The sequence below is a fragment of the Tenrec ecaudatus genome, chromosome 15 (assembly GCF_050624435.1).
Source record: "Tenrec ecaudatus isolate mTenEca1 chromosome 15, mTenEca1.hap1, whole genome shotgun sequence".
NCBI lineage: Eukaryota > Metazoa > Chordata > Mammalia > Afrosoricida > Tenrecidae > Tenrec > Tenrec ecaudatus.
In genome coordinates this window covers 114,400,923-114,415,184 of record NC_134544.1, presented here as the reverse complement: position 1 = coordinate 114,415,184, position 14,262 = coordinate 114,400,923, and the positions used below count along the sequence as shown (strand labels likewise).

Below are 14,262 nucleotides of genomic sequence, written 5' to 3'. Positions count from 1 at the left end.
GGATGAAAATGAAATATGTATTGTCTACAATTGCAGCATGTCATCTTGTTACAGTTAGGGGTATACTTAAATAGAACATTTTTGGTTGAACTTGAAACCTACATATGCAATGTAACTTTAGATGGTCCCTCCTGGCTAACCCTTGAGTTCTTCTCCTCATATGGGGGTGTATAGAGGGAAAACCAACTTTTAAATCATGCATGATGTGACATTAGAAAAAAAGGGAAGCTACTTTGTTAGACAGTGTTCTCTAGAGAGACAAAACCAGATTGCTAATAATTTTATATATATTTATAACAAATCGATAGATATATAACAAGAAACAAACAGTTACATTACAAACAGTTACATTACAAATGGCTCAGTGCAACTCACTTCCGTGAGACAGTTGTGAGACACTGGCAGTCTTTCAAGTCTTGAAGGCCGCCGGGTAGTCCCCTGTCGAGCAATTCAGGCTATCCAGGCGCAGGCAGCAAACATCAAGGCAGGTCACCAACAATCAGTCAGATGACAGGGTCTGACAGTCCCCAGCTCAAGAGATGTAAATTCCAATTGTGTGGCGAAGCAGGTCTTGAGGGAACCTCAAATTACAGCAACACAGTCCATGAGTTAGGTGTCCCACAGGTAGTGTAGCCTGCAAATTGAGGCAAAGAGCTAGCAAGGCAGCTGCACACTGGTCCGATGATCAAAGAGCAAGAGACAAGAAAGGCAAGGCTCACCGAACCATTTATCTCTCCGCCCTTCAATTAATCCCAGATGTGTTTATCGGCCAGGTTGGCACAATAAACTAACTACCTCACTACCTCCTAGGAAGTTATCTGTATCTGAATTATGCTTATATAATGTCCTTTGTGGGTTTTATGAGCCAAGAAACTGGTTTTGTAATTCACAGTAATGTGAGTACATATATATCCCCCCCCCCCCCCCGCTTGATTGCACTCTGAATTATTGTGCTTTACAGAGATTAAGCTTTTTACAAATGGAAAGTTTGTGGCAACTCTGTAGCAGCACCACTTCCCCTCCAGCATGTGCTCCCTTTACATCTCTAGGTTAATTTTGGTCATTCGCACAATATTTCATACTTTTAAATGATGCCATTGTGCACTTGCCTGTAGTATAAGGTAAGCATAACTTTCAGATGCACTGAGAAACAATCAATGTATGCGATTTGCTTCATTTCTCAACCCAAACTCACTGCTTTCAAGTTCTTTCTGACTCATAGCAACTCTGTGGGACATGGTAGACTTTCCCTGGGTTTCTGAGACTAACTTTTTCCCCCCACTTTTATTTATTTTTTAATCATTTTATTGGGGGCTCATACAACTCTTACCACAATCCATACATATGTCAATTGTGTAAAGAACACTTGTACATTCGTTGCCCTCATCATTCTGTGAGTATATATTTGAATGTTTTTTACATGTATTACAGCAAGATTGAGATTAATGGATTTTATCTACATATAAATCAATGAACATATTTCTTTAATGAGAGGCTTTATGTATACATACATCAATAAACATATTTCTTTCATTAGAGACAATTATTTCATATAAAAATCTCAGGCTGACAAAAATAACCAGCTGAGATTGGACAGGCATAGCTTATTGAGAGTGTTCTCCAGGAGATATACTCAGCCAATTTGTTTATTTTGACTGCTAACCACAGGGTTGGTGGTTCAAAGCCACCAATGGCTCCACAGGAGAAAAATGCTCCCATAAAGACTTGTAGCCTCGGGGAACCGATTACAGGGATCTACATATAACCTCCTCCCTAGGGGATGGACAATGGAAAAGTGGTGAAAGGAGCTGTTGGACAGTGTAAGATATGACAAAATAATAGTTTATAAATTATCAAGGGTTCATGAGGGAGTGGGGAGCGGGAAGGGGGAAAAATGAGGAGCTAATGCCAGAGGCTTAAGTGGAGAGCAAATGTTTTGAGAATGGTGAGGGCAACTGATGTACAAATGTGCTTTACACAATCGATGTATGTCTGGCTTGTGACAGGAGTTGTATGAGCCCCAATAAATGATTTAAACAAAAAAGATGTGTAGCATCAGAAGCCCTAGGTACAGTCACCACTGAGTCGGAGTGGACTTGACTGGCAATTGGTACATAAATGTTTTATAAATTTTATTCTAAGTGATATCACATTTAAATTTCATGTCTTATTTTGTCCATTTAGGCATTTTAAAGATTAAAAAAAAAGATGAGTTAGAGACAGCTATTATACGTGGTGATGGTTTTAATACTGTTTCCGCAACACAATATGAAACAATAATGGCCATGGCCAATATGGCCATACTAAATTGTCAAGTACATGGAAGAAATGCACTTAATCTTCAGGTATGGTTTCTCCTTTTTAATGAAAAGTCCCTGTTATATTATTGATTGTGTTTGTTTCAACTTTACTTTCTTAGGTTTGATTCTATGTTATTGAGGAAATCTTTCCCTGTGTAATTGATATTTCCCAGGAATATATTAAAATTGTATCTATCTCTATACTTTTTTCCTTCTTTCCCTAACCTTGGTTTAAAATCATGCTAAGATCTTAAAGCAGTTACATTGGTTTTTTTTCCTTATATAGAACAATAAGAGAAGTGTCATCCAGTGTTACCATATTACCAGAAATTTTTGTTACACAATTACCAGAAATTTTGGTCTGGGATCCAAATCTATTACCTGGCTAACTTTTCATTGAGCAAAACACACCCATTGTTATGACTAAAAATAATAATAGCTAACATTTAGTAAATACGTATTATGTTTCAAGCAAATATTACTCTTAAAAATACATTCTGCAAACTAGGTATTATTAGAACCTTCTTTATAAAATTCATGACTAAAATCACACAAGCAAGTTCATGACACAAATAGTTTAGATTTAAACTCAGAATTTTTGACCTCCAAATCTATGCTTTTTGAAAAACAACAATATTTTGTTTTATTTTAAAATTATTTCAAATTCACATAAAGTTCCCAACAAAAAGCTTTTATACACTTTTTACTCAGTTCACTATTTTATCACATTTGCATATATAAAATTTTGGGGGTCTCATTTTCACATTGTTTAGATAAGGAGCCCTGTTAGCATTGTCGTCACATGTTGAACTGCTAACTGCAAGGTCAGCAGTTTGAAACCACCAGCAAGCTCCATGGGAAAAAGGTGAGGCTTTTTACTCCGGTAAAGATATATATTCTGGGAAACTCACAGGTTCATTTCTACCCTGCCCTATAGGGTTGCTATGAGTCAGCTTCGACTCTATGACTGTAAGAACCTTACATATATCTCTATACATACATACATACATACATACATACATACATATATGACTAAAGAAGGAGGGCAGGTAGCACTGTTAAGTGTTGGACTACTGAGTGAAAGTTGACAGTTCAAACTCAACAGCCAATCCTCAGGAGAAAATCGAGTTTCTCTACTCCTGCCCATGAAGGTTTACAGCCTCTCTCTAGTTGGCTATGAGTCAGAGTAAACTCAATGGCCATAAGTCTGTTTTGGTTCGATTTATATGAATCTGCAGTCTATCTTCATTATTTGTGGGTTCCATGTTAATTAATTTATTTATTTACATGGCAATTTGGTGATTGTTCACAGTGAAGAATTCTCAGCTGAGGTAAATAAATTATTCATTTGCTATTTGCTAATTCATTATGTTCAATTTTCTCATCTGCATGGGAAAGCTGGACAATTAGTAAGGAAGTTCTAAGAAGTATTGATCCCTTTGAACTATGGTGTTCATAAAGAATATTGACTACCGTATATACTCACGTATAAGCCAAGTTTTTCACCACAGGTAACAGGACAAGTGCCCGTTATATCGCGGGTGATTGCCGTTTCTCCGCTGTTCAGAGCAGTCCCGTCCTATGGTGCGTATCTTTGAATAAGCCTTTTAAAGACCGTGTGCAAAGGATGTGACATGAATGGATGTCATCTGGTCAAGCCGACTAACAAAAGGAGGAAATCTCATGAAGCCTGACATAGAGTTAAAGCAAAGTGGGTTCGAGATGCATGGGAAGACATTCCAGAAGACATGGTGTGACGTGCCTTCCAGAAATACTGCGCTTTGTATGAAAATGACAGCATTGATGGTGATGACGGCGATCTCAGTGAGGACAGCGTCTATGATGACCTCACACCAGCTGAAGCTCTGCATTGGGATACGGATGATGAGGAGGAATCCAGTTTTGAAGGATTTTAACTCTTTACATTTTAGCTTGATTGCTGATTGAGCTCAGGGAATAGTACTCTTAAGGTATCATTGTTGATACCGTATTGTTTTCGTTGAACCTATTTTCCACTTACTGTGCTGGTTTGCTAATGTTAAATGACTTGTTGTCCTTTTATTTATTTTTTTTTTTAATTTAAAATAAAGAATTAAATACATTACCCCACTGATGTCTCAATTTTTAGTAATTTTATTTTCATTTGTTTTAATTATTGAAACTCACCAGTAGCTTCTGCGTTTTCCACCCTAGGCTTATACTCAAATCGATCAGTTTTACTGGTTTCCCAGGTAATAATTAGGTACCTCGGCTTATACTCGGCTTGGCTTATATTCGAGTATATACGGTATATCAAGGACTACCAGAAGAATAGGCAAATCTGTCTTGGAAGAAGTACAACCAGAACACTCCATAGAATCAAGGGTGATGAGACTTTGTCTCATCTGCTTTGGTCATGTTGTCAGGAGGGACCAGTCTCTGGGCAAAGACATTATGCTTGGTAAATTAAAGAGACAATGGAAAAGTTGAAGACCATCAACAATATAGATTCACACCATGACTTCCACACTGGGCGCAAATATAACAATCATGATTAATTCATAGGATCAAGCAATGTTTGGTTCTATTATACATAGGGTTGCTATGAATCAGAACTGACTTGAAAGCACCTAGCAACAAGACCAATTTAGTGTTTGCAGGCACTTCATATATCAGAACTACCCCAAACAATGGGAATTGCCTATACACATCAAACCAATTAAGAAAAATCATAAACATCAAGGATGTTATGTCAACTGCTGAGCTCTTGGTTAGCAGCGCATCAATTTAACCACTGTACCACCGGGTGCTTTCACAATTCTGTTAGCCACAAGTTTATATCTCATTCAAATTTTATTAACTATTGCAATTAAAAAATGGCATAGGCTCTAATCGAGCATTCTATATTGCAATTAGTGGCCATGGTTTATTTTTACTTTAAAAATAGTTTTGTGCAATGGATAGAGGTATAAACATAGTGGTGTACATATGTTAATCCATTAATTCATAACAATAGAGGTATTAATTCATAACAATAGAGGAGTAACATGTTAATCCATCAATTCAGAACAATAGAGGTATGTACATATATTTCTACTCCTGTAAACGGGCAGCTCTAGCCTGTCCTAGAGCATCACGATGAGTTGACATTGACTTGATGGCTGCGCTGGTGAAGGCATTAGTGCCAAAGGAGTGAGGATGAAAGCATTAGCCAAAATCAAGCCTCCAGGACTTGATGGAATAGCAACTGGAATGTTTCAACAAGCTGATGACGCACTGGAAGCACTTCACGGTCCATGCCAGGGAATGTGGAAGACAGGTAATTGGCCAACAGAATGGAAGAGATCCATATGTGTGTCCGTTCAAAGAAAGATGGCCGAACAGAATGCTCACGTTATAGAACAATATCAGTAATATCACATGCAAATACAATTTTGCTGAAGATCATCTAGCAGTGGTTGCACCAGGACATTGACAGGGTGCTCTCAGAGGCTCCGTTTGGATTCAGAAGAGGAATTGAAACAAGGGATATCATTGCTGATGTCAGATGAGTTGAGATGAAAGCAGAGAATATCAGGAAGATGTTTATTTGTACTGTATTGACTATGCCAAGGCATTAGACTGTGTGGATCATAACAAAGTATGGATAACCTCGAGAAGAGGGGACTTCAGAATGCTTGATTACATGCATGTGGACCTTGTATATGGGTCAACAGGCAGTTGTGTGAACAAGGGAATATAATCAGGAGAAGTGTGTGACAGGGTTGTCTCTTCTCACCATGCTTATTCAATATGTGTACTAAGCAAATCGTCAGAGAAGATGGGTTATATGAAGAAGAATGTTGCATCAGGGTTGGTTGTTCATTAACAACCTGCGATATGCAGATGACACAACGTTGTTTGCTGAAAGCAAGGAGGACTGAAGCACTTGCTGATGAAGTTCAAGGATTGCAGCCTTCAGTGTGGATTACAACTCCATGTAAAGATGACCAAAATCCTCACAACTGGACCAACAGCTAACAGCATGATAAAAGGAGAAAAGATTAAAATTGTCAAGTCTTTTGTCTTGCTTGGATCCACATTCAATGATCAAAGACACATTACATTGGGTAAATCTTCTGCATAGGACCGCTTTAGAGTATTGAAAAACAAGGATGTAAAACAAGGATGGGACTAGGGTGCACCTGACCAAAGGAATGGTATTTTTCAGTTGTCTCATATTCGTGTGAAAGTTGGACATTGAATAAGGAAGACAAAAGAAGAATCTATGTTTGAATTGCGGTGCTGGTGAAGAATATTGAAATACGATGGACGTCCAAAATGACCAATACATCTGTCTCAGAAGTATGGCCAGAGTGCTCCTTAGAGGCGAGACTGGCGAGACTTTGTGTTACATATTTTGTACATGTTGCCAGGAGAGACCAGTCCCTGGAAAAGGACATCATGCTCGGGATAGTGAGAGGCCACGACAAAGAAGGGCCTCAAGGAGACGGGGTAACACTGGCTGCACCAATGGACTCAAGCTTAGGAACGGGAGTGGGCGGTGTTTTGTTGTGCTGTGCACAGGGGTGGAGACCTACTGTATGGTACCTCACAGCTACATGGTGATGGAGAACGCCGCTTCTGCAATGGTCGGAGTGTCTCAAAGGGGTAAGGGAATATATTGCTTTCCAAAGAATAGTCATAGCCTTATTTGAATCTGGAAACACACCCTGACTCATCAGCAGAACAGGGGTTACTAATAGATAAGACAAGGGATACGGATTGCACTTTAAAAGAACATTTTAAAAGAACCTGGAGCAAGATGTCAGTGGTGATTTTTTTTTAATCCTTCAAAATCACTTTACAGACGTATGGAGAATAATTAGACTAATAATTAGACTAATGCCAAATAAAACTATGAACAGCAATTTCCACAAAAACGCTGTTGTTGTTGTTGTTAGGGAATGAGCCATCCTCGAGTTGTTCCTAGGCCTGAGCCCATTGTTGTAGCTACTATGTCACTCTATCTTGTTGAAGGCCTTCTTTGTGCTGTCTCTGCATTTTACCAAGCATGATGTCCTTCTCCAGGGACTGGTCTCTCCTGACAATAAGTCTAAAGTATGGAAGACAAAGTCTTGCCATCCATATCTCTAAGGAGCTCTCTGGCTATATATCCTCCAAGCTACTCTCACAAACTGCAGAATATGTCTTCTAATATCTTCCAGATATTCCCACAAACCTCAGAATATTTTGAAATGGATCCAAACCCCATTAGCCAGCAGGACGACAACTACTACTCTCTAGGAGGTAGTAGAGAGAGGAGGAAAAGGAGGGGGGCAGGATTCTGAAGGCCATAGGAAGTAGAAAACTAAAAAATCACCACAAACATGCACCCACAAGGAAAAGATCCCTACAGAGTGAAAAATACGGTAGAAAGATTGGGGAACAACCCTCAAAATTGAAAGACACTCTCACAGGCTCCATTGTACTAACTGGTACAAAAGTAGAGAGAGAAGAGGCTTCTAGGACAACCAAAGTTCTCAAAACACCCAGAAATAATAAAAAGAAACATCACGAAGGACAGAATCAAACACAGAAAAACACCACGTGGGGTTTTCTTCACATTAAATGGGGTAAGAGCTCTGGAGATACAGGAAAGGACAAGTGGGCAGAAGTGCTGGAGATGGGAAGGAGAGAGTCAGAGGAAAATACTTTGAAAATCACTGTAGAGGTAGCTACACAGAGAAACCATATTTCTCACTTTTAAATATTTCTACTAGCGAAAGAGCGTAAGAGTAAAGAACAGGGCAAGTTATTCCTAGCCATTCTCCTTCTATTTGAAGAAATCTCCTAAAATACAAGAAAAGCTCTCTTATTTTAGCTAATCACATGCAAAAACATTTTAAGATGAAAAAGAGGGCTATGATATAAGTAACATATTAACAAATAATTTCCAGGATAATATGGCTATCTGTAAGATAATTTTAAAGCATTTTTCCAAAATGAGGTAAAAATAAAATTATATAAGCGATGAAAGAGTATCATAACTCACAAATGGAAAAACTTAGAAATCCTATGGAGGAAAATATTAACAAAGAGCACTCTAAGAGTTGAAGAAATAGTTAGAAAAGAAATGAAATGAACAAGAAGCAAAAAGAATGAATGCGCCCAAAAGAAATAGACACCACAGAAAATATAGCAGGAAATAAGAGACCAGGCTCTCCAGCTGGATAGAGACTAGTGGAATCCCTAAGACGACGGATGGCTCTTACCCTTTGGGTCGGAACTGAATTCACCTCCACCTTAGGGTAGTCAGCCATTGAAGACCAAAGGGCAGCATTCTCCCAAAGACAAAGTTCAGAGGGTTAAGGGAGGAGGAGAAAGGGAAACAGGAAACACAAGGCGGAAGTGGGGTAAGCACAAGGCGGAAGTGGGGTAAGTGATGGTGCACCGGGGGAATTGCAAGGCATGGGTTGAAGCAGAATGTGTATACATTGTTGAATAGAAAAATATGACCTTCTCTGTAAATCTTCACCCATTTCAGAATAAAACATTTGCTAAAGAAACTACAAAATGAAAACTAATCTATAATGACAGAAACCAGAGCAGTGGTTGCCTGTGAGCGGAGGTGGGTGGGTCTGGGAGGGGGATTTGTGGGTGGAGGGTGAGGGAAGGTGTGAGGCCAGGTGGGAGACTGGACTTACAGGCACCTGGAAACTTTTGAGGATGAGGACTATGTTTACTATCGTAAGGATTGCTTCTTGGACATATATGAATGCCAATATTTATTGAATGCTGTAGAAATATATAGCGAGTGGCAAGAATGAACTAGACAAAATACCAACAATCATGAGGCTGGCTCTCGATCCAAGCAACATCACATAATTGCCTTCAGTTGGAGCCACGTGATCACAACCGGCAACACAATTTTATGTCAGGTACAAGTCAGTACAGCCGGTTTTTGTGAGATAAAATACTGTAAGAGAAGTAGACGACAATGAAATAATATAGAAAGATCAAAAGGATTCAAGAGAAAGTGTTGCATACAGAACAGAGGAATATCCAGCATACTTATCATAGCCACTCCTCAATAAATGGAACAAAACAAATACTATAAACTTTAAAAGATTTGAAAGAAAAACACTACATCAACAATAATAAATTAGGACCTACAGATTCAGAAAATAAACCATTTGCCTAGGAAAGCTCATCCAGATTAATCAACACTGAAGCATATTTTAGTAAACACTCTTTCGCTATTTGCTATCTAGTTGGTTCTGACTTATGCATTGGAATAGAGCGTGCATCAGAGTAGAGCTTTGCTCCTTGAGTTGTCAAGTCTAACCTCTCAGAAGCAAATCACCAGGTCTGTATTCTGAGCGTCCTCTGGGTAGGTTTGAAACACCAACTTTTATGGCTAATAGTTGAGTGTCTAAATGTTTGTGCTACTCAGGGATTCTAATAAAATGACAAGACTTAATGAAAGAACTTTTTAAGTACCTGAAAGTCACAGAAAATACCATGTTATTTGAAGTACTGACATAATTTATTGTCCACGTTAGAAAACTTTGAGGATAAAAGGAAGCAATGAAGTAATTTGTTAAATGTTCAGAAAATATTTTCGAGATATTATTGACTAACAACTTGGTTTCATTTTAATGGTGAAATTATAAATTATTCATTTTCAAAAATTTTAAAATAAAATTATTGCTGAGATAAAAACATTACCTGAGTACACTTAAACAAAATTATTCTAAAATATTTCTCTATATCACGATCCTTAAATAGAAGATACAATTACATATACATATTTAAATAGAAAATAACATTCAACTTTTGATCTGTAACTTAACCATGTTTCTAAGCTTGCATGATATTTTCTTCAAATTTGCGTTTACATTTAATAAATAGGAAATCACTGACATTTCTGAGTGAGTTTTCTTGTTAAGTCATATTTCTTAGTGATTAAAAGTATCTCTGTTTTGTAAAACTCAACTTACTGTCATGGAGCTGATTACAATGCATACTAGACATAATGCACCGAGTGGAGCTGCGCCCGTGTGTTTCTGAGACTGTAAACCTTTATGGGACTAGAAAGCCTCGTCTTTCTTCCAAGGAGCGATGGTGCTTTCAAACTGCTTCTAGCAGTTAGCCGATGTATACCCCACATGTGCTCTAAAAACCAAGCTCACGGCCATTGAGGTGAGAGTTGATTCTAACTGCTAGGGAGCTGACAAGCTGGCTAGAACTGCCCCTGGGGGTTTCCAAGCCCTCTGGTGGTTTCAAACTGCTGACAATGCAGGCAACAGTGCAATGCATAGCCTACTGCTCCACCGGGACTCTTCTGAGCAAATGATACTAAATGGAATATGCTGTAAACTGTAACCATTCTTATACATAAAGAGTTCAATGATGGGATGTTTGCACAGTGATACATCCATTATTTTAACTTGTTAGCAGTTTGCAAATTTTGTTGTCATTATTTACTTAAAACAAGACAATTTTGCTGTGTAGGCTCTCCATTCATTGAATACTCAGTTGTATATTTCCAGCTGACATAAACAAATCCCAATGAAAGCAGTGGGGAAGGAGAGGAGGCGTTTGTGATGATATTTGTTCCTTGAAATTCAGGCTGGTTATACAAGTGTACTCATATTGTGAAAATCATCATGCTTTACAGTTATGATTTGTATACTTTTATCTATGAAATGTATTGAAGAATTTTAAGAAGGAGAGTATTAAATTTCAAATTTTTCCCTAAAGCATTCACGGGCCAAAGGGGAAAAACATACTAGCAAACTAAAATTACAGACTATATTAAACCTAAATACAGTTATGAGGCAGCACATGCATCCCCAGGGCATGCTGTTGTTAGGTGACACTGAACTGGGACACACCACCGACCTCCCAGCTAGCAGCCAAGCTCTTGCCCATTTGCACCACCAGGATTTCTTACACGTACTTTAGATATTTTATCTGCTTGTTATGTCTTTCTCTCTTGAGTTTCTTTTTCACTCTCTGTGCTTGATTCTGAGTACTTCCTCACATTCCAGTTCAACAATTCTCTCTTCATCTTAATCTAAACCCTTTACCAAGTTCTTTTTTCCCCATCATTTTATTAGGGGCTCATACAACTCTTTTTACAATCCGTACATACATCATTTGTGTCCCCAAGTTCTTAATTTGTGTTATTTATTACTTATTTTTCTTTAAATATGCTTGCTGTGCTCATTTCTACTTTGAATGCTTTATTCTTGAGCTTAATTTTTGGGATACTAATCACAGTGTGTAGGCTCTCTGAATTTCATTATGTGGTAAATAATTTCTCTTGATTTTTGTTCGATTATTGTCATTTTGTGCACCTACTTTTTAATGGCAAGATTGATACTTTGTAGAGATAATTCGAGGTGCTGAGTAATGCTTACTTCTTTCAGAGAATTTAAATTTTGGTCCTACAGGTGCAAAGCGTAGGTGAGGTTCCTCTTAATCCAATCAGAGGATCAGCTGATTGGATGACAGACTTTAAATGCTGTAAGAGGGCTAATGGTCACCTTCTTTCCCTGGGACGCTGGTCTTCCACACTCACCCAAATAAACTAGGGCCTCTCCTCCTTGGCAGGCTCTGCACTACAGTTTTTGTCTGTCTGGCCATGGGAGACTGACTGTGGCTCTGTTTAGCTGCTCAACTTCAATGTTGGATCAATCAAATACATCTAAGGGGAAAATCATGCCAATGTTGTGTTACCAAACAGATGGTTTTTTCTTCTATAATTTTGACCAGTTAAACCTGTGGTACTTGGTAATTCCTCAAACCTTTGTTGTTGCTTGTTTTCCCTTTTGCTTTTAACATGAGGTTTGATATGGAATAAGCCCAATAATCATTAGTTAATGTGAAAAGAATCAGAGTAATTTGGTTTTAGAGAAAATTGTGGTGTTAAATCAGAGGTTGATACATTTTTCTCGGAAAAGACTAGGTAGTAAAAAGCTTTGGCTGTGTGGGCCAGAGGGTCTCTCTCACAACGATTCAGTTTTGCCCTGTAGAGAACAGCAGCCATAGACAGTACCTAAGCATATGACCATGGCTGGGTTCAAATAAACATTTATTTTTACTGGAGACAATTGGAGGAAGGATCTAGCTTTCAATGAGTTAGGTAAAGCTAGTCCCCAAAAAGTTTATTTCTATTCCCACATTAATGTTATTTTTTTAAATGTTTGTCTTCAGAACAGAATCGCGATTTAAAAGAATTGTTCTTAATAAAATGACTTTTAAAAAAGAATCGTTTTAGTTTTTGTTAGGTGTCACTGAGTTGGCACCAAGTCATGGCCTTGTGGATAATAGAATCAAACATTGCCTGGTCTTCGATCTAGCTCCATAGTCATTGCTGTATTTGGAACCATTGTTCAGCCACTCTGTTAGTCAGTCTCTCTGAGGGTCTTTCTCTATATTACTGACTTTCAAATTTGCCAGAAGTTAATGATGAAGACATTGAAGAATTATACAATGTCTTCAGTCTGAAACTGATCCAATGTGTAAGCAGGATGCATTGAGAACTATTGGCAATTGGAATGCAAAAGTTGGAAGGAACAGTAAAACAGAGGAAGGAAGGTAGTTAGAAAATATGGTCTGGGCGACAGGGATGAAACTGGACATCACAAGATAGAATTTTGCAAGACCAACAACTTGTTCATAGCAAATGCCTTTTTCCAACAACAGAAAAGGCAACTGTACACATGGACTTTCCCGGATGGTATACACAGAAATCAAATTCACTACATCTGTGGGAAGAGAAGATGGAGAAGCTGAAACCAGAGCAGGGGCTTATTGTGGAACAAACCATCAGTTGCTCATATGTACGTTCAGTTTTAAGCTGAAGAAAATTTAAAAGAAGTCCATGAGCCAAAATAGGACCTTGAGTCTGTCCCACCTGCATTTTGAGAACATCTCAAGAACAGATTTGACACATTAAACACTAATGACAGAAGACCTGTTGAAATGTGAGGACATAAAAATATCATGCACGAAGAAAGCAAAAGGTCACTAAAAAGACGAGAAAGAAAGACAAGATTAAAGTGGATTTCAAGAGATGATGCAACTTGCTATTAGTCACAGAGTATTTAAAGCAAAAGGAAGCAATGATAGCAATAAAGAGTTGAGTAGAAAATTCCAAAGGGCAACTCCAGAAGACAAAGTAAAATACTCTAATGAACTGTGCATAGACCTATAGTTAGAACCCTAAAAAGAAGAACACTCTCAGCATATCTTAAACTAAAAGAAGTGAAGAGAAAATATTCAAATCTTGACTTACAGTCATGAGGATTCTATGGGGGGAAATATGGAATGGTGCAGGAAACAGCCAAAGACGATGGAAAGACTACCCAGAGTCACTGTACCTAAAAGAACTAGTCAATATTCCATCATTTCAAGAAGTAGCAAGAACGAATGGGGCTAAAGGAAGATGGTCAAGCTGCACTAAAAGAATTAATCAAAAGACAAGACTCCAGGGATTGATGGAATACCGATTAGAGTGTTTCAAGAAGCTGATGAAGCACTGAAAACATCTACTTGTCTGTGATCGGCAATTTTGGCCGGAAGAGATCCATATTTGTACCCATTCCAAAGAAAGGTGACCCCAACAGAATGCTCAAATTATAGAACATTACCATTGAAGCAAGCAAAATTCTTCTGAAGATGGTTCAACCATGGTTGCAGCAGTACATTGACAGGGAAGATTTCAGAGGTTCAGTCCGGATTCAGAAGAGGAAGTGGAACAAAGGATATTATTGCTTATGCCTGATGGATCTTGGCTGAAAGCAAAGAATTCCAGAAAGATGTTTGCGTTTTGTTGACTATGCCAAGGCATTGGACTGTGTGGGTCAGAGCAAAGTATAGATAACCTTGAGAAGAATGGGGATTCTAAAACACTCGATTATTGTCATCTAGAACGGGGTGGGGGGCATTGCATGGTTTAAAATCAGGAAAGGTGTGTGATAGGGTTGCATCT

The 14,262-nt window shown here is 38.3% G+C and overlaps 1 protein-coding gene across 1 annotated transcript in view; it reads left to right on the top strand.

The window, feature by feature from the left end:
• Positions 1-14,262, top strand: part of LRRC63 (leucine rich repeat containing 63) — an 81,673-nt gene that overhangs the window by 24,357 nt on the left and 43,054 nt on the right. The window contains exon 5 of the mRNA XM_075532840.1: positions 2,143-2,345. Coding sequence (XP_075388955.1) covers positions 2,143-2,345 — 203 coding nt within the window. The remainder of the gene's footprint in view (positions 1-2,142; positions 2,346-14,262) is intronic.